This window comes from Poecilia reticulata, linkage group LG6 (assembly GCF_000633615.1).
Source record: "Poecilia reticulata strain Guanapo linkage group LG6, Guppy_female_1.0+MT, whole genome shotgun sequence".
NCBI classification, from domain to species: domain Eukaryota; kingdom Metazoa; phylum Chordata; class Actinopteri; order Cyprinodontiformes; family Poeciliidae; genus Poecilia; species Poecilia reticulata.
Genome location: NC_024336.1, coordinates 18090228 through 18114856, shown reverse-complemented (window position 1 = coordinate 18114856; position 24629 = coordinate 18090228). Strand labels below are relative to the sequence as shown.

Genomic DNA, 24629 nt, shown 5'->3' with positions numbered 1-24629 from the left:
AAGCACTAGCGACCAAAATCACAAGGTCCATCATGGGATATTGCAGCCCTACTTCATAACATAACCGAGTAGGGGATCTATTCTAGAGACATGGCAGTGGAAACCATCGCACCTGACTGGGAATTTGACCGCTTTGACGACGGTTCTCAGAGTAAGTCCTCCATGCTGGCCGAGCGTCCAGAGAGAAGCAGGAGCGCACTAAAGCTGTTGTTTGCTTCCAGTGTTAGCTTATGCTGCTAGCCAAATGCTAAGCCTCTGTGCTCCCAATTGAGAAAACCCTTCTGCAGTTTAGTTGAAGTATCAACTTTGTAAATATGTACATTTAAGATGTGTTGATTGGTTTGAGTAAACGTAGTGTGTACGCGTGAAATTGGTGTATAAATGAGTGAAATTGAAAGCTAGCCACGTTAGCTCACCCGCAGGGAGAACTGACAGTTTGACAGTTATGATCACTTTAAACCGGTTTAATTTAGTTACATTAATACTTAGCAACCATGTGTGATTTAATTAGTGATTACTGATTCTACCTATAAATCTTTCGGTGTTTATGTTTACTCAACATAAAAGCGCATTCAAGAGTACAGCAAAGGAGAGATGTTTTTAATCCATCCATGCCAGAATCTTTATCTAAAGAGTCCCTACAGGATTACTGCATGAAATATTTCTTCCTTAAATGGTGTATTAATCTTTTTTTTTCATTCGTTTTCTGTAAGAATACCTATGTCAATATAAGCAAGAGTTGAAAATATTAAGAAGCAACATTTGAGTGGTAGTGATGGCGTCAAGTCACACAAAGTTGAGTTGATTTCTTGGTTAGAGGAAAATAGCGTCTTGCAGCTAAAATTCCTGATATCAAATTAAACATAGATCCCAGCTTATGTAACATGAAGTAATAAAAGTCATTGACCAGACATATTGGAAGTTGCTCCATTTAAATTTTCCTTTCGGCTGTAACTTGTCCAAATGCATCTCCATTGATGAGCATTAAAAAAAAGTATCTAGACATATAATTTATTTATTTTAATCTACCCATCCCATAAGATGGACTCTTTGACAACATTTTCAGTTTTAGTCTCAGGACTGAAATTAGATTTATTATTATTATTATTATTATTATTATTATTATTATTATTATTATTATTATTATATTACAAACACTGAATGTTTGTAATTCAAACATTCAAACACTGCAGCAGTCTGATTCTATCCTTTACTGTTGTACTTTGTTTCATTAGAAGTACAGTCTATTGGCACAACGCAATAGTCTGTACAAACCACATTAATTGCAAATATTTGACACCCTATATTTATGCCTTCAAAAACTCTGGAGAGCGACTGCTCAACTACTAGACTCAAGTTGCATTTGTCATAAGAATGTGACAAATGCAACTTTGTCTGTTCAATTTACTAAAGACATTTTGTCATTATACTGGACCCAGTCACAGACAGAATATGATCTTATTGCTGGTGATATCATAAATATATTTCAGTTATTACTTAAGAAAATGACATACATGAAAAATGCATAAGTACATTTTTCATTTTGCTTACTAAAGGCAATCAAATTTACTTTCATGAATGGACTTGTTATTCTTCTTATTTAACAGAAATCCACACAGAGGTTCAGCTGAAGAACTACAGTAAGTTTCTGGAAGAATACACCTCTCAGCTGAAGGGCATTGAAGAGGCTCTGGATGACTCTATTGGAGATGTGTGGGACTTCACTCTGGACCCCATCGCTCTAAAAGTAAGTAGCTGCATGTTTACCTGTAAAAGGAGAAAATGACAGAAATTAAACTCATGCTTTTCTTTGATTCTTTTCAGCTTCTCCCATACGAGCAGACCTCTTTATTAGAGTTAATTAAAACAGACAACAAGGTAAAACAATCGTTTTTTTGTTTTTTTTTCCATAAATAAGCGTTTGTATCGTGGTATGAAGCTAACCACTTGTGTTGCACGCAGGTCTTGAATAAAGTTATAACGGTTTATGCTGCTCTGTGCGGTGAAGTGAAAAAGCTAAAATATGAGGTAAGCACTGTTAAAACAAAGGACTCTTCTTTTCTATTGGATTACTCTGGTCTGTGTGTGTTTGCTCTCTGGGACACTAATGCTTTCATTTCCAGGCGGAAACCAAATTTTATAATGGCTTATTGTTCTATGGAGAGGGAGGTAGAGTGTCAGCTCTTATTATTTGTAGACAATTTCCTTATTGCAGGTGAAAATATGGCTGTAGCATGTGCTGTTTTTTTTAATTACAGTGTGTGAAACCAGTGTTCATGAAGGCGAGTCACAGATTCAAATGGGCAGATTTATTTCCTTCCTGCAGGTGATTTTGTACATATTAAACTTCAGCTAATAAACTTTGTTCATTTTTAGTTTTGTTTTCTTTACTTATTATCTTTTGTTTTTTCTATAGGAACTGTCCTGCTTTGTTTCCAGATGTTACGAAGTGGTGGTCAGCATCATTCATCAGCTGGCTGCCCTCTACAACAGCAGCAAGTAAGCTCCACAGGTCAAGCACTAAACAAAATGTCTTGGATCCGATTGAGAAACAGTTCTACTATGAGGAGTCATTAATAAATGGATTATTTATTTTGGATGAGATTTTTTTTTATTTTTCTGTCATCCATATGTGGCAGAAAAAAATCTTTGATGTAAAATGTTCTGTTTTCATGTTTTTTTTCTTCTTTTTTTTCTTGCAAATGTACTGAAACGTTTTGAACATTTTTGTCAAGCATTTTCTGTTAAAGAATGTTTTCCACTTCATCTGAAACTACAGCCTGTTATTATAAAGTGTATAAATTCTTCCTTTACACTCTTCAAACCAAGAAATATCTCTCAACATCAGCAGTCCGTTTCATTTTTTATTTTTAAGATGTTTCCCTGAAAAGGTCGTAGAAATATTTTATACAATGGCAAACTATTCTCAAGTAATCTAGATAATAAATTGTTGTTTTGCAGCTACCAAAGTTCCCCTGATCTTGTTTTGCATTTTGTTGAGATCTCAAAAAAGCAATAAAAATTAAAGATGTCATTTATTTTATTTTTTTTCTGTGTCCCATCACATTTTACCAATGCATCTGCCTGCTCATCCAAACAACTCACCAATGACAGCCTGGCTGAGGAACAGTAGATTTTTTGTTAATAATTCAGTAATTTCTTTGTGGTTCTGCTGTACATCTGGATGACGGGTCAGTGTAGTTTCTTTAGTATTCTTAGTTTTTAAAATTATAATAATTGGTGCCAAACATCAATCATTCCAGTTGCACTTAGATTTTTTTTAAAGAAATTCAGTCCAATCCTGCCATCATTGGGTTTCGCTTGTTCTTAAAATGTTTCCATGTTTTGCAGGCTTAAAAAATAGCTATGTGCTTAATGTTTGCTCTTGTACTTTAGGGGTGCAACAAAAATCATTGAATCATCTGGTGTCCATTTCCAGGTTGGTTTTCTATTATTGTTTTTTTATTATTATTTTCAATTCTTTTTTTGTTAACTTGGCCTTCATCTCCTCCTGTGTCCTCTCTGCATTCCTCCTGCAGGTGGTTTATGAGCACCTGGGGGAGCTCCTAGTGGTGCTGATAACGCTTGATGAGATTATGGAAAATCACGCTACTCTGAAAGATCACTGGAAGATGTATAAAAGGTCAATACACACACATAAAATGTGCAAAAGATTTTCTCTCTTCCTGATCAAACCTTGGGAACTTAATTGCACATATGTGTGCAATACAATCTCTAGCCAAAACTTCCCCAAAGTCCTGATACATGGCACTTTTTAACAAAAAAAAAAAAGTGTGGGAAGGTTTTAACCAATCCTGTTTGACTCTGATTTACGCAAGTCCACTGGCAAGCTTCACACTGGACTCTCGGCAAAGATTCCTGGAATCATGCAGATATCACCGCAGCTGCAGGATGTCAAGACATCCCGCAGTGTTTAAAACTTTACCAACAATTCATCTTTCCACATTTGCCAAGTTATTCTTGGACGGCTACAGTAACTTGGTTTTCCAGACAAAACAAAGCTATTACTCCTCCTTCTGACAGGAAAATGCTTTCTAATGCCAAAAACATGAGCATTCTTCCACAACTTTAAATAAAAAATATGCTAGATTTTCTCCCTTATAAACCACTTTTTAGTTAATTGTTGGACCACACACATCCACTGACTCTTACTCAAAGCAGACATGTTGAGAACCAGTTCCTAGAGAAACCGCATGATGCAGAAAGACGTTTGGCCATCTTTCTGCAAAGCAACAGTTCTAACAATTTCACTGCTGTGCGACCCAAAAGCGTTTGTGTTGAAAGCATCAATTAATGAAAGTTGTAGTTAATTTTACCCCTATAAGCTTGCCAAATTTTCACGGTCAAAATATGTCTAATAAACTACAAACTACTGTCATTTTCCATTACTGATTCCCTTAGTTCACTTTTACAAATGACTGAAAGCTGTTTGTGAAGGTTATCAAAAATGCAAATCTTATTTAAGTAAGTTGGAGCTTTTGGACATTCTGCACAGTTACTAAATACTGTAATCACTTTACCTTGATTGAACATATTTAACGTATCTTGTGCATGTGTGTAGGTTACTAAAGTCTGTTCACCACAACCCTGGAAAATTTTCCATTCCTGAAGAAAAGCTGAAGCCCTTTGAGAAGCTCCTGTTGAAGCTGGAGGGGCAGCTGCTGGATGGCATGATAGTGCAGGTGCTTTTATTCCCTTCCTACCAGCAGATTTATTGCCTTAATGATCCAGAGTTGCTTTGAGCAACGTTAACCTCCCAGTGTTCGACAACAGGCCTGCGTGGAGCAGAGATTTGATGACCCGGCCGAGGGGGTCGGTGTCTCCAAAAACAGTTCCTTTGCCGAGGAGTTTGCCTTCAACATTCGCTCCATCTTCACAAGTGTGGAATCCAAAATTGGTTTGTGTCTCAGGGTAAATCATCCTGTCTTCTCACCTGGTTTCATTTTGAGCAAAGTTTTATTTATCTTCTTTTTAAGGCGAGCCTTCAGAAATTGACCAGAGGGATAAGTACGCTGCAGTCTGCGGTCTCTTTGTCCTGCACTTTCATATTTTCAGAAGTGTCGACAAAAAACTCTACAAAGCATTGCTTGACATCTGCAAAAAGGTAGACGTGTTCTTGGCTCGATTAAATAACATCTCATCGTTTTTGAAGTATTTTCTTCACCCATTTCTCCGTCTCTTTGTCTCTCGTAGGTCCCTGCTGTCACTCTGATTGCAAATATCATCTGGTTTCCCGACGCCTTCCTCACCGTTAAGGTCCCGGCCGCTGCCAAGCTGATGGACAAGAAGAGTCTCCAGACGATCAAAGCACAGAGAGACACCTACCTGCAGCAAAGGGCTCAAACGCTAACAAAGTTAGCACAAGAAACATTCACTCACGATAAGATGCTCTTGCAACGAATATAATCTGACACCTAGGTGCCATTTCTTTCAGGGATGTCCAGTCTTACTACGTTTTTGTAACTTCGTGGATGATGAAGATGGAGTCCCTTCTGTCCAAGGAGAACAAAAGTGACAAACTGGCTGAGGACCTCAACAGCAGATGCAACGTATTTGTGCAGGTAGGCTCTCAGCTAAGCTCGATTTTTCACGTTTCGTGAAGTTGTTTTGGTTGTTAGTTGAACTATCTGTCCATCATGGTCAATCTGAATGCATATGTAGTGGTTGTGTATAGAAATCACAGACAGCAGATGGTCAATACCCAGTTAAGTTTTTATGTAATTAATAATGGCATATGAAAACTTAAATGAAGAGTTAAAGAAGAAGGAAAGGGGCCTCATAATGGTGCAGAGGAAGGATTTTAAAATGCCAAGTCAGTCCATCGTGGGTTTGCCTCTCTGCTTTGTTCTGCTAACAAACCTTTAAACAAATCTTTAAACGAGATTTGGTGATAATTTGGCAATAAAAGAAACATGTGCTCCATTCCAGTTTCAAAACTACAGGAGCGTGAAATTATTCAACAAAAAAAGTTCATAGAAAAATCCCAAACACAACTCTGTCTTTTAGTCTGAATGCAGCTGAGAATGACGGAAAGCCTTCGTTGTTATTGGAAATCACTTGACGGTGTAAGTGCTGTCTCTTTCCCACAGGGCATCCTGTACGCTTACAGCATCAGCACCATCATCAAGACCACCATGAACATGTACATGTCGATGCAGCGGCCCATGACCAAGACGTCCGTTAAAGCTCTYTGTCGATTGGTTGAGTTGCTCAAGGTGGGTCTGCAGGTTTTCCAGTTGTCAAAATAAAGTGAGGTCTCACTATATCGAGTCGCTTTAAGCAACGAGGAGAATCTCCTGGATCAAACAAGGCAGTTTTTTCCCATGTGACTCTCCTCCCAGGCCGTGGGGCACACGTTTCACAGGAGGTCGATGGTCGTAGCCGATTCTGTTTCACTCATCACTCTGCAGCTCCAGTCTCAGGCCCTCAATGCCATCAGCAATGCAAAAGTAAGCACAAAAACCTCATATTTAGTTATTACTGTGTTATACAACTTTTTTTTTTTCTCAGCTCTTTAATTTTTAATTTTACCCTCCTGCCCCCAAAAGAAAAGGGTGATCTCTGATAAGAAGTACAGCGAGCAGCGGCTGGACGTCCTTTCGTCTTTGGTGCTTGCAGAAAACGCGCTGAGTGGTCCGAGCACAAAGGAGCGACGGCTGGTTGTGTCTCTGGCTCTGTGTGTCGGCACTCAGCTGGTACGTTGAAAGATCTTAGTCATAACACACGCACACTCACACACATTTAATGCTGATTCTCTAATGGCTATCTTTTTATTTTATTTGTTTTTTTGACTATTTTACCTAGAAAACCTTCAAAGACGAGGAGCTGCTTCCGCTGCAGGTGGTGCTGAAGAAGCTGGATTTGATCAGTGAGCTTTGTGAAAGGTGAGCTGTTCTTCCTGCGTTGTTCCTGGGATCGAGGTGGGAGGAGAGTTCCAGCAGCAGCAGAAACTTTTAAAACCTTGGTGGGGGGGGGGGTTGTTTCATCAATAAAACGTGATGAACATGTTGAATTAAAATCATTTCTGACCACTCCCTGATGTTCCTGACCTCATAAGCATCAAAATTGACCAGGGTGCCAAAACATTTTATTCATTTTGCTTAGTTTTAACATAGGAAGCTACCCTGAGACTCTTAAAGTCCTTGGATAAACTTTTGCACAAAGTTATAGCAAGCTTACCCTTTAAGGGTGCACATAGTTTCTTAAGCTTAGTGAGGCTCATACATGTACTTGTATCCAAATAGCATTACTTTTTAGTGTCATATTAAAGAAACAACAAAAGCAAGGTGTTAATACTTTTATTTGAAGCCTGATTCATACTTATTCAACAGCAGCCATGTGTGCAAAGAACAAATGGTCTCATAAGCAAATTGTCAGCAGAAACTAACCAGCAGAAGTGTCTGTACATGAAACTGATTCAACAGGAAAAGGCCCAGCCGCCTCAGTGTTAAAGCAGGATACTGCTTAGACTTACACGTGTCAGTTAAAGGTCAGCTTTTTAGCACCTATGAATAGAGAATAAAGACATCAGCTAGAACATTTGCTGATCATAGGGATAATATTGACACCCACCCTTGCAGGATATGCAGTTAATAACTTATAGATACATCTCTGACATTATGAGGTATATCACACCTTTTAACTTCTTGGAATAAGAACTTGGTTGTCAGAAAGTTCTCAGAATTGGTTGGCATGTTGATGTTTTGCAACCGTTTCCTCTCACACCTGCGTGTGTGACATGACGAGAGCTGTATGAAGAGAGAATGTCTCCTTGATACTTTGACTCTCAGCAGCCTTATTCCGGAGATCAACTGAAAGTTTTCTCCAACAAACATTGACCATAAAAGTAAAAAAAAAGATATTGAGAGTTCTTGATGAATGGACTGTTGCTTTTTATTCCCCAGAAAATGAGGGAACATTATTTTATTTTAATCAATAAAGCTAATTTTCATCAATTTTATTTGATATTTGCGAAACTCAGAGGCAGAATGTGTGTCAAAAGAGGATACTGTTCTCTGACGGTGGCCTTTGCTTTCAGGGTCAGGCTCCAGTGTGACTGCAGTTTCCTGTACTGGCACAGGGCTGTGTTTCCCATCTACCTGGACGATGTGTATGACAACGCCGTGGACGCAGCACGGATGCATGTAGGCAGATTCTTAAAAAAACAACAACTTTGTTTTAAACCCCTTTCTTATTACACATGCATATGATTAGAAAGCTAAGATTCTTGACAATCAAAGAAACAATAATGGTTGCAGACGCTGTAAACGCTTTTGTTCATCTTGGGTGTTATGGAAATTTCATTTATCAAAGAATGAGAATCTGTTTCGATAAGAGAAACATTGATCTTTGTCTTCAAGTTTTTTTTATTCGAAGGCAAGAGCGTTCGAAGACCCGTCTCACTGAACGCAGTCAGGAGAAGAGCCCTGAACGACACACATCACATCGATATGTAGTCACAGCAAGAAAAAGACCCACACAAAGTCTGATCTTATCTCTACTGCCAGATGAACCACAGAGACAATCCTGACCTCCACCTCATGAACTATCCCCCACCTCTTGGAGGGAATGTTTTTATGGCAGGAAAGAGAAACGATAAGGATTACAGGAGAAACCTTTAATTCTTCTTTGTCAGTTCCTTGTGGGTTCAGGGTCAAGCCAGGGTTTGACCTTGCATTTCACACATGACAGTCCTTTAAGACTATTTCCAGATCAAGCATTTTACCCAAGATGTCTTCAGGTCTCTTCTGCTATCACAGCTGCAGAAACATCTAAACGCTACCTGGAAACTTCTTTAATGGAAAAACACATCTTACAGAAATGTCAAAAACGCAGCAGATATAATCAGAAAATAAATGGTAAAAAAAAAGTATCATCAATTTGATCAAAGATGAAATAAGGCTAAAGAGGACATTTTCTATTACATGGGCAAAAACTGCAGGACTTTTAACTCGCCGGTAATAACGTGTATCTGAAATGTGAGGGATGTTTGTTGACTCCCCTTCTGCTTTTCTCTTTGTTATTGGTGTGACCAGTACATGTTTAGTGCGCTGAGAGACAGTGTGCCATGCATGCTCTACGCTAAACACTTGGAGTCATGTGACCAGCTGCTGGAGTGCTTCGACAAGGAGATCATGGGTGTGTTCAATGAGGTAAGCAGCGTGAGTAAGGATGAGGAGGAAACGTGTCGTAATTTAAGTAAGCTGCTTTCAGTTTGTGTTCTTCGTGTTTTAGTTCAGAGTAAAAACACAAAAACAAATGAGAATCCAGCTAAAGTCTGTGTTCTGTCTGAATTAACCGCTAACCTAAAACGGACTCATTCAGGCCCACTGGGGCAAAAAAAAAAAAGAAATGTGCTCTCCAATTATTGGTTATGTTTCTCCTGAGACTCAAATTACATAAGACTTTGTCCTTAAATAGAGTTAATTTACATAACATCTGACCTCTCTGGCTGCTCTCCCAGAAAGAGCTCCACCTCCTGTAGCTGTCTGGGAATGTTTGCTTTAAAAAGTCACATTTAGATCGAAACCTCAAGTTTGTTTTACCTAAATACTTTTGATCTCTTCGTCAAGCAAGCTTTGCCTTTTGGTAAATTGCCATTTTTCGCAGCTTTGCCGACGTTTGTTGTCGTTCCCGCCTCTCTGCAGCATCTCCTTGACAAGCTGTGTAAGGAGATCGAGAAGGACCTGCGCCTCTCCGTCCACACCCACCTGAAGCTGGACGACAGGAACCCGTTTAAAGTCGGCATGAAGGACTTGGCCCACTTCTTCTCCGTTAAACCAATCCGATTCTTCAACCGCTTCATTCACATCAAAGGTGCAGAGAATCGGTCAGACGCCTACGCGTTTCTCATTTTACGGGCACATTTCTTGGTCTTGCTGACACTTTTTCAGCAAGACCTCTGAATAAGGTCCATGAATTGTACCCATAAATCTGCTCCATCCGGTTCAGGGTCAACACACGCTCGCATGCGTACATCCTGCCTGAATCCTGAATCTCTGCCTGGTTGCAGATTTTTGACTAATGGACTTTACAACAGGAGATTAAACTACGCCAAAGTTATGGATTATTATTGTGGTCCTGCAATCCATTTCACCTGTAGGGCAGAAAAAGACTTCTTATAGTCCTTCACTGAACGTTTTTCAATTTGTGGTTTTTTTAAAGGTGTGTAAATGCGCTTGAGTTTTGGACATTCTTGCAACTGTTGTGTGTGTGTGTGTGTGTGTGTGTGTGTGTGTGTGTGTGTGTGTGTGTGTGTGTGTGTGTGTGTGTGTGTGTGTGTGTGTGTGTGTGTGTNTGTGTGTGTGTGTGTGTGTGTGTGTGTGTGTGTGTGTGTGTGTGTGTGTGTGTGTGTGTGTGTGTGTGTGTGTGTGTGTGTGTGTGTGTGTCCTTCAACTCACACTGCTGTCCTGCTGAAGACTGAAACCTGTAAGATGAACTCACAGTTGAATCCATCCCTTATTCTTCAAAATGCTCTTTGAGGGTTTGAACCAGGGGCAGGATTTTCATTTTTTTCTTTTTCCCACTGAAGTTTCACAAAAAAATTTTACTAATTTTACAATCCTATTTTAGCATATAGCTTATTTGTAAAATAGATCATTTTATTCCCAGGATATTTAAGGTTTGAAGGAAACTCAAAGCATTCCAGAGTTGGGAAAGAGTGGAATTTCATCAAAACAACAAAATGTTGTCTTTACCTCTAGGAATATTTAAGAATATTTTCTTCTTTTTTTTTTATTCAAGTAAAGTGATCAGCTGATGCATACATTCTTTTTAATTTGCTCTCCTTAGTTCACTAATGCAGCTTCTGCTCATAAACAAACCAACAATGCCTTTCCCTGGAACAGTAAATCCTGTTTACTTACAGCCTAAGCCTGACTTTCTTTTAAAGATTTGCGGGAATTGAGATTGTTAATTTCTTGCTTTTAACCGCCCTGCAGCCTATGTGACCCACTACCTGGATAAAACTTTCTACAACCTGACCACCGTTGCTCTGCATGACTGGGCCACCTACAGTGAGATGAGAAACCTCGCGACGCAGCGCTACGGGCTCACGATGACGGAGGCGCACCTGCCCAGCCAGACTCTGGAGCAGGTCCGGAGACGCGCCTCACGACGAAGGGAGACGTCAAGCAAACGACTTCACTAACTGTACCCCGTCTGCTCTCATTCAGGGTTTGGACGTTCTGGAGATCATGAGAAACATTCACGTGTTTGTCTCGCGCTACCTCTACAACCTGAACAACCAGGTAGGACTCGTCCGCCCGCAAGGCGCGGACGCTCCTGCGCACAGCGGGCTCTGAACTGATGCTTCCTCTGCAGATCTTCGTGGAAAAGGCGAGTAACAACAAGCACCTCAACACCATCAACATCCGTCACGTCGCAAACTCGATTCGGACGCACGGCACGGGCATCATGAACACCACAGTGAGTGCTCCTCAAACGCATCTGGACGTGTTCTCCCTGGTGTCTCGACTGGAGTTTTTCTTTTCTCGTCTCGTTTCTCCCGTCAGGTCAATTTTACCTATCAGTTCCTGCGGAAAAAGTTTTATATCTTCAGCCAGTTCATGTATGACGAACACATCAAGTCCAGACTCATTAAGGACATCCGCTTTTTCAGGGAGATAAAGGATCAGTCTGACCATAAGGTAAGGGATTTCAGAAGCTTGGAACAATGAAGTAGATCCACTCCTGAAATGTTGAATTCTGTCCTTCTTTGCCTTTTAGTAAATCACCATTTTTCAGCAAGAGGGTGATGCATTCAGGTTCATGCGCAGGGTCGGTTTTCCCTCCGCATATTGAGTTTTTACTTGTTTGCTAGAAAGTTCCATTTAGTTCTTATTTGACCCCTGAGTTCCTTCCTCCATGTTTCTGCTACATGACTTGTGGCAAACTTTAAACTGGACTTCTTATCACTTTCTTTCTTCTTTCTTCCTGCTGCTCGTCCAGCAGGAACTAGTTAATATGTAGCTCTTATCCAGCAGTGCATGAAATCAGACCAATAAAATCCACATGGTGATTGGTTGATTGATTTGCTTACTGATTCTGTGACATCTTGAGTCAGTAGGTTTGCCTGGACTTTTATCTTATGCTGAATTTGCATCGGAGTGTTGAACTAATATAAATACTTTTAAAAAGGCACTCACTTTTCTGTTGTGTGTGTGCATGTGTGTGTGTTGCAGTATCCATTTGAGCGTGCAGAGAAGTTTAACCGCGGCATCAGAAAGCTCGGTCTCACTCCTGATGGGCAGAGCTACCTGGATCAGTTCAGACAGCTCATCAGCCAGATCGGTGAGAATTTCTCCATCACATAAGGAAAAAAAAAACAAAACGCCTCCAACTTGCATGTGAAGATGAACACAGCGCCCTTTTACAACCACTTTGTTTCAGGCAACGCCATGGGCTACGTCCGTATGATCCGTTCTGGAGGCCTTCACTGTTGCAGCAGCGCGATCAGGTAAAAGAAATTTAAGTAACCTTCTCAGATCTGTGCAGACCCTTTTTTTTTTTTTTTAAAGTAAGCTCTCAGCAAAGCCTTTCATCGTTTTCAGATTTGTCCCCGACCTGGAAGATATAGTCAACTTTGAGGAGCTCGTTAAGGAGGAGGGACTCTCAGAGGAAACCCAAAGATCTGCCAGGTAGGAGCTTTGGTGAAATGTTTCCAGCGTTCACTGTTAGGTGTACTTCTGTATTTTGTCTGCAGGTGGCACCACAGCCATTCAGATAAACGGAAAGCGTCCTCAGGCCTTGCTTCTCATGGTCGTTTGTGTTTTTTTCCCCAGCGTCCTGGATTCAGTGTTGAGCGATCTGACCAGCAACTCTGCCGAGGGGACGGAGTACTTCAAGAAGCTGGTGGCCGTGTTTGCCCCCGAGTTCCGTAGCGCCAAGAACATGCACCTGAGGAACTTCTACATGATTGTACCGCCGCTGGTCAGTGCTGCGTGATGCTTCAAGCTGACATCTTGTTGTTTTTATGCGAAAACTTTTCTAACGACAGCCCTCAAAAAAAAAATAATAATAATAATCTCACTTTCAGACTGTGAATTTTGTGGAGCACTCAATCAGCTGTAAAGAGAAACTCAACAAGAAGAACAAAACCGGAGCTGCCTTCACAGACGACGGCTTTGCGATGGGTCAGCATAGTCGGAGAGTAAAATCATCCTGCTTATCTTTTGCTGCTGTCAACTGATGATGTTTGATTTTTCTGGGGTTTTTTGGGGTGTTTTCTAGGTGTTGCGTACATCCTGAAGCTGCTGGACCAGTATCTGGAGTTCGACTCTCTTCACTGGTTCCAAGCGGTTCGAGACAAGTACAGGAAAGAGCTGAGCGCAGTGGCGAAGGAGCAGACGGTGCAGTCTGCCGGTCAGGACGAGAAGCTGCTTCAGACGATGAATCTCACCCAGAAGAGGCTGGATGTCTACTTGCAGGTGTTTAAGAAACGCTTGAGTGGCAATGATGATCCACACGTAATCTTCGGTGTATTTTGTGTGAAGGACCAACACAGAGGATTAGGAAATATTTTATTCATATTTACTCAACCAGTTTTCTGACGTGGCTTAATTAGTAAACAGCGGATTTGTTTGTAATTCTGCAAAGTTTCTGCTAATAAAACTCCCCCTGCTGGCGTATATATTTTACAGTTCTCTCCTCTTTGCAGGAGTTTGAGCTGCTCTACTTCTCATTAAGCAGCGCGAGGATCTTCTTCAGAGCCGACCAAACCGCAGCTGAGGAAACCCAGGAGAAGAAAGGTAAACCTTGGCGTGCCGTTGTCAGCTCGGTCTGTCCGTCATGCTTGGACCCACCCGTCCAGCTGTCACGGGTTCGTCTTTGTAGGTCATTTTTGAAAAGAAAAGTTGGTCTCAGAGGTTGTTTCTTGTCCCTCTTGTCCTCCAGGCGAAGCTGGGAAAGTGGGAATGTCTCCGGAAGGCTCCACGCCTGCAGAGTTGTCCTCAAAGTAAGCCTCACGGTGAGACCGTTCTGGATTATTCCCGAGAGCTCTGCAGAGGAATGATCCCGCTCGTGTGTTTGTGGACAAAAGACTGAAAAATTTACCAAACAATGGATTTGTTTGATATTCCAGTCGTCCTAAAGTCTGTGTGCTTTAAGTGCTAATTCAGAAAGCGTCTCTAAACATCCAGTGGGTCATTTGCACAAGTGCCTACTACTTGAACTAATTTAAGGTAAAAACAAAATCATTTTTATCATGCCTCGCCCTCGGCAGACTGAGGAAATGTCTACAGAGAAAGTTTTCATTATTTGTTTCAAGTGTTTTGTTTCTTTGAGCATTTCATACATTGTATAAATGAATCATATGTGCCTTCATAAACTCTGGGTACTTGTTTTGATAATTCATGTGCAGACAGTAAACTCCACAGCGGATGCAAATTCGTCGTTTCATAATTCAAATATTTTCCTGGTGGGAAAATATTGAGCACTTTCTCCAAAATTGTTCACATCTGAGTGGAAAACATTTACCTTATTTTGGTTTTGTCATCTGGATGTTAATGAGATTGTTTAAAATCACAATTCAGATGACTTCACAGTTTTTCTAACATTTGGACCAACTTAGATCAGATGTTTTGAAATTAATGCCATTTATAAAACTTTTTTTTGTCAAATTTAGATTTGTTTATCTTACAGCAAGTAAGATGTCTGGGAACTCCCAATATTCACAATGTTTTTTTTATTTTATTTGATACCTTAACAAATAGTAGGAAGGTACTATGGTTGTTACTTAGTTCCCCACTTTTTTCACATTATTTTCATGCATCATATGCATGTGGTGCACATGTAGCATTAAGAGTTTTGTTCTAGGTTGAGGGTTAAAGTTAGTACCTCTCCAAAGGTCTGGTTGCACAGGTTCAGCTAGCGTCCATTTAAAATGTGTAATGTCTCAATAAATATAAAGAAATATGGTCTTAGTTGGGTTTCAATACTTTTTTTCTTTTGCCCTTAAATTTATGATGTGGCTTCATCATCTTTAATTAAGTCCAGGATCAGGTCCTAGTGACCTTGACGTGCTCCCAGGCTTAGATTAGAATGCACAAACCAGATAATCTGCAGTCTTCACAATCTCTTCTTTTATGTCCCCATTTCTCCCTACCATGTGAAGATATCAGAGCAGCACATGCGCTACTGCAGAACTCGGTTCACTTCCTGAGGTGTGGGGAGGAATATTGAAATTCCTGACGTGTAATAAACAACACACAGTGGTTCAGGAAAGCCGTGTCTGCTTTAATACAAAGGAAAGAAGCTTTGACTTGAAAAAATACAAGACTGGTTTCGATTCTTTTTAAGCAAATCTGAGTTTTCTCATTTCCCTATGAAGTAGTGTTCACTACTGTTGAAACTGCCTGAATTAAAATGGATCCCTTCTTTTTTTTTTTTCTTTTTTACTTTGGCCTGCAACTACAGGGATCGCTTCTTACACTTCTGTCTTTCCTTTTGAACTGGGAAAAGTGATATCTAGGCCTTTCCGTTATTGATGTTTTATTAATATTACTTTGTAAGTGCCCACAGTGCCAAAATGACACCCTGTCCAGCAGTTCCAGAAAATTTGTTACATCCACATATCCATGCTCGCCTCATAAAAAAAACGAGGTACAAGGCAGGGCAAAATTTCTCTCAAAATAGATATCATATAGATATATATATTTATATATACAGACATATATATATGTAGCAATCATATATACACATTCGTACATATAGTCTTATGTGATGCAAAAAAACAAAATGTACACATTTTTTTTTTTTTTTTACAAAAATAGTAACAAAGACTGGAAAGTGTTTTGCTTGCTCTCGAGCAAAGTTGTGTTATTTGTTCCGCCTCTGCGGGGATTTCCCCACGATGGTGGAGACCGAAGTCGCCTCGCAGGGTTTTACGTCCATGTTTTGCTGGCACAGAAGTCACAAACGGAGAGAGGTGCAGAAAAGAGTCGGGTGGAGCAACTACAAGCAGTCGGAGGAAGCGATGTAGTTCGATGGAACACGATGAAGGAAAGTATACAGAAACCAAATCAGAGACAAAAAAAAAAAAAAGATGGAAAATGTGTGATGGGAGTGTTATAAAAAAGCACAAACAAATTTTGTGTTCTTTTATTACTAAATATAGTGCAACAATAAACATTGCATTTCTTTCACCCTTTCACTTGTGTTTGAGGATGTCAACTTTGCTCTTTTTTTTTTTTCACCGTTTTGTGTTCTGAACACTTGCTGTAATTAAAAGGTGAAACCTTTGTTCTGTCATAGTCCCGCATCACACGGTTTGTCCTCCTCTCTGGTAGTAAACAGGCTTTAGGTTCAGAGACGTAAACATAACACAGACCCTGCTCAAAAGACCAAAAAAAAAAAAAAAAAAGAAGAAGAAAAAAAAACAAACGGGAACACAGAATAAAAACGGAACAAGTGTGTTTTTCGGGCAGAATGTAAATTCAGAAAGGCAGGACAGTTTTAATGACGACTTCGACGACGACAAGCCCTGCAGTCGGTTAGCCAAATCCTCCAGGAATAAAAAACCCAAGCTGTGTGCGTCACAGCGCCCCCTCCTGGACAGCAGTGCTGTGTTCAAGAACAGCTGCAGCCTTTGCACTGGTTGGGCCTCAGAAGGCCTGCTGGGCTGGATTGTAGTTGAACGTTGTGGGCACGTGAGGCCTCTCTTCCAGCTTGTCATATTCCAGATGAAACTCCTGAGAGATGCAGGAAACGTTTTTAAGCTTCGTCGCTCTAAAGCACAACAATCACTGCATCTAAAGCACACGGCCTCAACTCTCACCTTGGCTACTTTCCTCCAGTTAAGACAGTCGAAGAAGTAGTAGGTGCCTCTCTCGTAGGTGTTGGTCTTCAGGGTGGGCTCCATGCCGGGCGCCCTCGTTATCCAAACTCGCTCCTCTTTGTGGTATCTCCAATCCCGGTTGAAGCTGGACAGCAAGCAGAGGAAAAACCCGAGAACAAACAGTAAATCTCTACATTGTGGACAACCTGAGCTCATTGAGTCAAGTTTGGAGGTTTCTAGAGAAGAAATATTCTTCAAATTGTAAAAATCTGAGGAAATCTTGACAATTAAAGATGTCAAACGTCCAAAAGCACTGACCAGTTTTGCATCTGATCTGGGGTTTTTTTGTTTGTTTTGTTTGCAGATTTGCTTTGCCAATGGCAATTTAAGATGATTCTGATCCCTCTTAAATAATTATAATGTAAAAAGTTTCATAATGGCTTTAAAAATATATTTTTTATTCTTTGAAAAGTCAGTTATATTTGCTATATATGAAAGTAGAGGCAAGGTCAAAATGCTTGTGTGAAAACGGTTCAATGAAGCAGGTTTTATTTTTTATTCATTTCTAAATGAATGAGCTTTTCCACATCTCTGTGCTCCGTTTGACTTCATTTCAAACAGCTGACAGTGAAAACGTTTAATTTCACTCAGTAAAAGCATCCACACTGAAGAGTGCAGATATCAGTAGAGCCTGGCGCATTCACTGACAAGATTTTTGAGTTTTGGACCAGCTGGTGACTGGTCATATCAAGCTAAAGCTCATCAGGTTTTGATCACCAGCTGATTTTACCTGCATATCGCACATATTTACACGTTAGAAACCAAGTGACTCACAGCTCCACAGCTGCCAGGATCTGAAGCAGGTCCCCTCCGTTCATGTAGTACAGGTAGAATAGCAGGTCTTCGCCGTATCGAGCCAACTTAATTGCAGCTAACTGCACACAGGACAGTTTAAAACAAGCAGTTATTTATTTTTGCATAACTTCTAATTGAAAACTAAAGCTTTATCTGGCGCTCCTAGTTACCTTGTCCCTTATATGGATGTTGGTTAAATACTCCGACGGAACATGGAAATCTAAGAAGACAAATCCAAACACGAGCTATTTTATTTTCAGTCGCCACACAGATTCCACCAGAACACAAACTTGTATAACAAAAGTATCGGCACCTGTCGAATTGTTTCACGTTAAAAATTTACAACAACAAACTTTAATGCATTTCATTAGGATTTTAGGTAACAGACCAATCCCAAATTGTGCATCAAGATACATGTTCTTACTAATAAATGCCTTTCCACACTTATCAGCCTTCCCAATACATAAAATTCAATGTGAATTGGATTTTATTAGATACTCCTTAATAAAATCCAATGTAACTGCCTTGTTAACAAATAGTCCATCTGTATAATTGAATTCCATTATAAATCCAGCTGTTCCTTCAAGGGTGCGTTCCTCTCCACTCTCTACATAAACGGCTGCTTATATCAAGCTGAAACTCCTCAGATTTGTATCACCAGCTGCACCTCAGCAGACCCATCTGTGAAACAGACGACACCGGTCTGCAGATCAAACCACTCTTACTGGTCTGATCCAGGCACAAACTCGGCAGCAAAAGCTGATTCTGATTGCGGTCTTGGTGTGGTGCTGCTGGTCATAATTAACAGGAAGATTGATGGGGGGTATAAATACAGGGCAGACCCGGAAGAACACATGCTAGACTTTGTGTTTGTCTATCTTATACCTCCTAATGAAACACATTAAAATTTGGGGTCGTCACATGACCACATTTGGAAATCTCCAAGCGGAGATTGACAGTACTGCTGTCAAAAAACAACTTCCTGTAGTTGAAAGTGTTTTTAGTTCAACTAATCAGAGCCGGTCGGTCTTACCGATGTCTTGAGGTCGACATGGTGCAGAAGCCCAAGGAGAGGCGAACTTTGGATACAAGTTTCTGTCAAAATAAAAACTCTCATGACTCCCATGGATGACAAGGTTCTTGGAGGAACAAAGCTGAGGTAACAGTGAGTGGACAACAGGTTTTAAAGATAAAACAACCATCTTACTCTGGTGAATTTAAGTTGAGTCCCAGGGTTGTGAGGTCACTTCCAAGCGCCAGATGCACCATCCCCGGATCAGTTTCTGCGGCCCGGATAAACGTCAGCAGACCCACCATGCCGAATTGGTCCGTTACCATTCCTGAGGGAATGTTTGTCACCCGACCTGCAGCAGAGGAGCGACCCAGAGTCACCAAACCACAGGTCAGCAGTGAGCTGGTGACCGACAGAAAATACTTACTGTGAAACCAAAGCCACATTGTTACACTGTAATTTATGCACAAAGTAGACAGCAAACCAAGCCACTTACTTCTCCTCAAATATAACATTATAGTCTGTTTCATGTTCAATATTACACTGCTTTGCTCTATCCTATCTGACAGTTATCAAACCCCAAATGCAGGGTAGCGAGCCCAGCTGCCTCACCCAAGTTGTGGGATTAAGAAGGGATGTCTCAGAGGAATTGGAGCGATACGATTGGCTGAGAAGTCTCACCATCGGGCAACACCTGGATCCCTTTCTTCTGGTTGTTGTTCTGTGCCGAGGTCGTCTTGTCTCCAGGGAACTTCGGACCATCTGTGCTGGATGTGCTCTTGCTTGTGGAGTTCAAGTTCTGAACAATTAAAATGAAGAGACAAAATTAAGATTACATTTTTAACTTTGCAGTCGTCACAAAAAAAAGAAAAGAAAAAAAAAAGAAGAAGAAGAAGAAGGGAAAAGTACCAGAGTAGCTTTAACTTACAGTTTTGCTGTCATCGTTGTTGAGTGTGGGGTCTTTGTAATTTGGCCCAGGCAGTGCGGGGAAGTCCTCGTTATGTATGGAGAAGTCTTGTGTCTGATCAGTCGATGGCTTTGTTACCATGCCAACTTCAACAGTTTTAAACAGCGAGAAAAAAAAAAATCCCAGCAAAACAATAAACATGAGCAATTATTCTTAGTGTTGAGACAACCTGCTCTAAAACAAACCCTATTAGTGGTTTTACGAAGCCAATGGAGCAGCTGTCGATGCAACATTAGCTCTCCTCTAATGGCCTACCATAAGGAGCGCGTCCAGCCAGCGGGTTCAGCACCGGTGTTGGATTTCCAGTCCCTTCTCTCCGACTCCGGTCTGCTAATGCGGGGAAGTCTGACAGATCCAGGCCCATTATATTGTCACTCCCATCTGCATCAACAGGAAGAGAGTTCAATTTTAAAATTCCACATTTTTTCCCCAGACCTCATTTTTCAGCGGTTTATAACGAGTGCAAAACATTCACTTGGATTCATCATCTGTACGTTCAACAAATAACAAAAAAAAACACGTTCAAAAAATTATTTTAGCTTCCAGAAGTTTTGTAAAGAGCAATTTGAGAGCTTCTTTAGCAGCTGCATCACTTTCAATCATTGTCTCTTATATCCTAAAATACATAAATAACTGAAACAAATGAACTTTTCTAATTCACTGAATGGTTGTGTATGCAAATTTACATATGAATATGTTTTGTACATATCAAGTCCACGCTAAAATGATCAGAAAGAACAATGAATCATTATCGCATCATATGCTAAAAGCAGATATCATGCTACAGATGTACAAAGGAGAAAAGCGGTTTTCAGTTTAGGAAGAAAAAAATTAGCAATCTTTTATGCTTCGTGTCTGCAGACAAGCATGCCTGCTTATGCTGAAAATAACTGACCAACTTTATGTTTCCTATTTCCAAACAATGGACCTTCACAGTTGGTGTCTCTTCATTCAGGTTCCTCACCAGGCTCAGCTAGGATATGTGTTAGTCAGCATGCAGTCGAGTGTTTTGGGGGTGAGGGCATGAAGGCCACAACTTTAGATAACAGCTTGTTTGGGTTCTGAAGAAGATCCTGTATAAGACCCCAAGGTTTGGGATAAAACAATGATCTAAGAGGCGTAAAGCTGAACAAAATGTTCTTCTGCTCCACAATTTGGGTTCTCTTCTATCTGACAAACTGTAAACCCAAAAAGAATAAAAAGCTGGATAATAATGTGGAAGCTGTGTTATGACAGACCAAAGATGGCGGCATTTGCAAACAGTGACAACACGACCAGTACACTAACTTTTCAACACGTGTCACAACCAAATTTTATGGCCAAAAATACCCACTGAGTTATGTGAAAAGGTGCAATGGGTGAAGATTTGGTCTTTAAGCTCTTGTGACCTTCAGGTCAAATCCACCAACCTGTGCCATTGAAGATGTTGCTCGATAATGAATTGTTCATCCCAAAACCTTGGTTGCGGTTCATACCAAATCCTGACATGCTGCAGATAAAAGCAACAGTTTGACAGTGTACAGCCGACCTCCACAAATACCCACCCCGTCCCATCACACTACAAAGACCTACCTGTTGATGGTGCAGGGCTGGCGCGCTGGCTGCTGTTTGGGCATACAGATGATGCTGGGTGAGCTGCGGTTCGGACTTCCCAGCCCCGAGCTGCCCATGCTGCTGGTCCTGCCGGTTAACCCGATGCCCTGACCGACCTGAGAGTGGTTCAGGATGTTTCTCGATATTGTTCCCCTGCGGAAAAACGCTCGGAAGGTAAATGCGTTTTCCCCTCAGGCCTTTGCCTATACCGTTTAAAATTTCTGCCTCAGAAAACGGCACACACCTGCTTGGCGAGGAAGGGGTGTGTAGGGACAAGGAGGGGACACCCGTTGTTGGGGTGATGTGACTTGCTAGCTGCGTTCCTTGTGTTAGATTTCGGTTTAACTGAGGCGTACTGTTTCCCATGTTCCTTACTGGGAAGCCGATTGCACCTGCAGGAAAACAAATCAACAGAAGGGCAGGAATAAAAATGAAGCATTTGCAAACGAAAGAGAAAACTTTCCAGTTCACATCTGCTCAGTTGTAAGCATTCAAACCGTCTTAAGATGCGCAAATACAATAAATGGTGTGAAACTTTTGTCCAGTAGCCCTTCATCGAGAAAGATACAAGAACTCACTTTGTGGACCGTACAAACTCACACCGAGCTGCGACAACTGACTGGACGACGATGGCGAAGGAGAGGACAACATCTGGAGGACAAGAGTCATTGACAAAAGCAGCAAACGTTACAGGCAAGATTGTTCTGCAGTGTTAGCCAGTGTAAGGGTCAAAAAACCGACACAAAGGTCAAAACTTACATCTTTGTCCGACCTGTGGAACATGGACTGGTTGTAGTACATGTCATCGGCCAAGTCGTTGTCGACTCCGTCGCCGAAATCTGGAAAGGGTTTTCTAGAACCGAACATGCTTTTTTTTTTGGTCACCTAAGGAAAAACGATAACTTATATTAAAGATGATAATTTAGGAAACAAAAAAAAAAAGGATGGAAAAAAAAAAAACAAAGGCACCATTTGCTGAGCTCTAATTTTGTCTTTACATTCATTAACACCAGAAACTCACTGAGTGAGATCATTTTTATTGCAAATCTAGTTAATGCCTACAACAAATCTAGACTTTTTTTTAATTCTTTTTTTTTAATCGGGTTTAGCTCTTACGAATATTGTAAGACATCACCAAATAAGTATGTGGTTGGAAGTCAGGTAACCATTTTTAAGCAGTTTTGAATCTCTTGTAGCCTAAGGATGGAGACAAATAGATTTAAGCCTCGACTACATTAAAAACCAGTCTTAAAACAAGATGCTGAGTGTGTTATATATTTTACCTTTGAGTGTCCATTTTGTTACAGCTGGCAGGTTTATAAATTATTAATTTATTTGTTACATGCAGGGAGCACAGAGCTATTTACACCTAATATTTAATCACAGGAGAGCAATTTTTCCCACTACACTTATTTTAGTAAAAATGCACAAAACTGACTCCAGAGTTCACTGATAGCTGCTGCTCAGTTACATTTCATGCTGTACATAGAGGCTCGGTTATTAAATTATTAAGCTAATTAAAATAAACAAGTTATTATGGGAGACAAAGAATAAACATCAAAGTAAAAATGTTGACCAAATTGCATATTTAAATAAAAAAAGAGACTATTTTCTTGTTTCATGCAACTTGTGATGCCTTGTGTTTTGTTTGATAATGAGCTTTTTGATAACCACATCCATTTTTGAGGACAGCATAGCAAGCAATTATTTTATGAGCTGAACGACATGTCCAAATGAAACCTGCAAGATTTTCAGAATGTCTCAGAAATGATTCTTCAAGAACAATTACAATTTTTGAAAATAAGTCAGGTTCAGGCTCTAAACAACATGCTCAACTGATTGTATTACGCTGCTGGTGTGCGCCGTTTATATAACTTTACTAGGTTAATCTATTTCCTATGTTGTATCTGCAACATAAAGAAACTAAAGCAGGGATTTGTTGTTTTCTTTCAGACTATTAAAATCTTCAAGTTTGTCCTTTTTTATTAGCCGTTTTTATTTTTGACGTTGTCTAAACACATTTACTTTTCATGTAAATAATTAGTAGATTTTACCCTTTAATCTATTGTAAATATTAAATGTCACCGAAGAACTCCAACCACCACTTTTTTTTTGTTTAATAACCACATTTACCAACCATTTATGTACTTTGAAGCACTTTTTCTGAGTTTAATTTAAAAATTGCTCGCCAACATAAAGGATAAGGACGTGCTTTGACACAAAAAGTGTCTTGTGATTATTTCATTTTCTGTTAGATTCAGAATTACTACCTCAAACAAAAAACGATCTAATTTTAACACTGATCGCATCCTGTCCCTGTGGTAGTGTTATCCCTGTCTCCAAGGGTAAACCATTATATTCTGACAACATATTTTCTAAACCCTGGTTACATCGTCTGTGTAGCACATTAGTTCTGTTATAGTCCGTCTATAACATCACTCACCACCTGTCAGATTAAAAAGGAACTCAGTGAAAAAGAGGATGGGGAGTTATTAAATGTTCGTTTGGTAAGAATGTTTTAACATTTACTTGAACATACAGATCGCACACGAAGAAGACTGTTTTAGAAAGGTGTTCAAGTGAGTTATGAACTTCCATCTGTATTTCAAAGTATGTGCTAGAGCAGAGTTTACCTTCCAAAACAAAAACAGCTGATCGATGATAAGTGACTAAATAAATAATGTACATGACAGCCCCACTGGCTGTTCATTTCTGACTATGTATCCATTGTTAGAGCGTCTTAGTCACAGATTATAACTTAAACACAGCAGCAAAGCTAAGTTAACCAGCTAGCCTACACTATTGCTAAGTGGTTGTCGTTAGCATGCTAAGTTAGCATATTGCTAGCTCACGAATGACCCACTGCAATAACCAAAGAAAGGTGACAACCGCTTAATTACAAAACACTACAATTAAGCGATCCAACAACAGGTAATGCCAAGCTGGAATTGGTCATATCTGCACCCACATATCTACATTCAGCGGTCAATTTCCTTGGCTAACTTAGCGCTCCGTTTGGAAGTAGCTGCAGCTGTAGCAGCAACATTCTGCTGGTGCTAAAGGTTAACGACCCGCTGTGTCTCGATAAGGAGGGGAAGCAAGCGGACACAAAGCGCCTACTGGACGATAACATCAAGACCGACCCATTTGACGGGAGAAATAACAAGGAAAAATCCGCTCACCGCATTAATTTCACTTCGCTTCGTTAGATCCAAGATGGCTGTGTGTAGCACCAGCCGAAAGAGCCTTTACTCTCTGACCTCGCGACCTGCAGACCACTTCCGTACACAAAGCTGAACTCTGTAAACACCGTACTTCAAAAATTAGTTAAATATTTGTCTCTTGATAACAACGTGAAGATTTCTAAAATAAATTTCATATGACATTGATGCACATTTTTCTGGGGA

The 24629-nt window shown here is 40.3% G+C and overlaps 2 protein-coding genes across 2 annotated transcripts; one reads left to right on the top strand and one right to left on the bottom strand.

Annotated features, from left to right (window-relative positions):
- Positions 1-16062, top strand: washc4 (WASH complex subunit 4). Its single transcript, XM_008411611.2, has 33 exons — positions 1-151; positions 1608-1747; positions 1825-1878; positions 1963-2028; positions 2124-2169; positions 2259-2326; positions 2417-2499; positions 3397-3439; positions 3540-3643; positions 4583-4703; positions 4795-4918; positions 4998-5125; positions 5215-5375; positions 5456-5582; positions 6111-6236; positions 6363-6470; positions 6570-6716; positions 6826-6905; positions 8060-8165; positions 9057-9173; positions 9669-9837; positions 10962-11116; positions 11196-11270; positions 11344-11448; positions 11535-11669; positions 12204-12312; positions 12412-12478; positions 12573-12659; positions 12804-12951; positions 13058-13154; positions 13252-13448; positions 13679-13769; positions 13915-16062. Exons 1-33 carry the CDS (start codon positions 91-93, stop codon positions 13977-13979), a joined length of 3510 nt encoding a protein of 1169 aa, XP_008409833.1. The 5' UTR covers positions 1-90; the 3' UTR covers positions 13980-16062.
- cnot2 (CCR4-NOT transcription complex, subunit 2) lies at positions 15410-24629 on the bottom strand. The gene is made up of 15 exons (XM_008411612.2): positions 24405-24629; positions 21982-22107; positions 21801-21873; positions 21467-21614; positions 21202-21375; positions 21039-21118; positions 19885-20010; positions 19591-19715; positions 19344-19461; positions 18858-19014; positions 18684-18745; positions 17821-17870; positions 17630-17730; positions 16796-16940; positions 15410-16709 (listed from the first exon to the last, which is right to left on the bottom strand). The coding sequence occupies exons 2-15, from the start codon at positions 22087-22089 to the stop codon at positions 16623-16625; spliced, it is 1554 nt and encodes a 517-aa protein (XP_008409834.1). The 5' UTR covers positions 22090-22107; positions 24405-24629; the 3' UTR covers positions 15410-16622.

Bases quoted from the DNA above. Each gene is read 5' to 3' on its own strand.
- cnot2 (XM_008411612.2), bottom strand. From the start codon at position 22,089: ATGTTCGGTTCTAGAAAACCCTTTCCAGATTTCGGCGACGGAGTCGAC. The intron at 19,462-19,590 runs GTAAGTTAAAGC...TTAATTGTTCAG, and splicing joins ACAACGATGACAGCAAAACT to AACTTGAACTCCACAAGCAA. The intron at 16,710-16,795 runs GTGAGAGTTGAG...TGCATCTCTCAG, and splicing joins ACTGGAGGAAAGTAGCCAAG to GAGTTTCATCTGGAATATGA.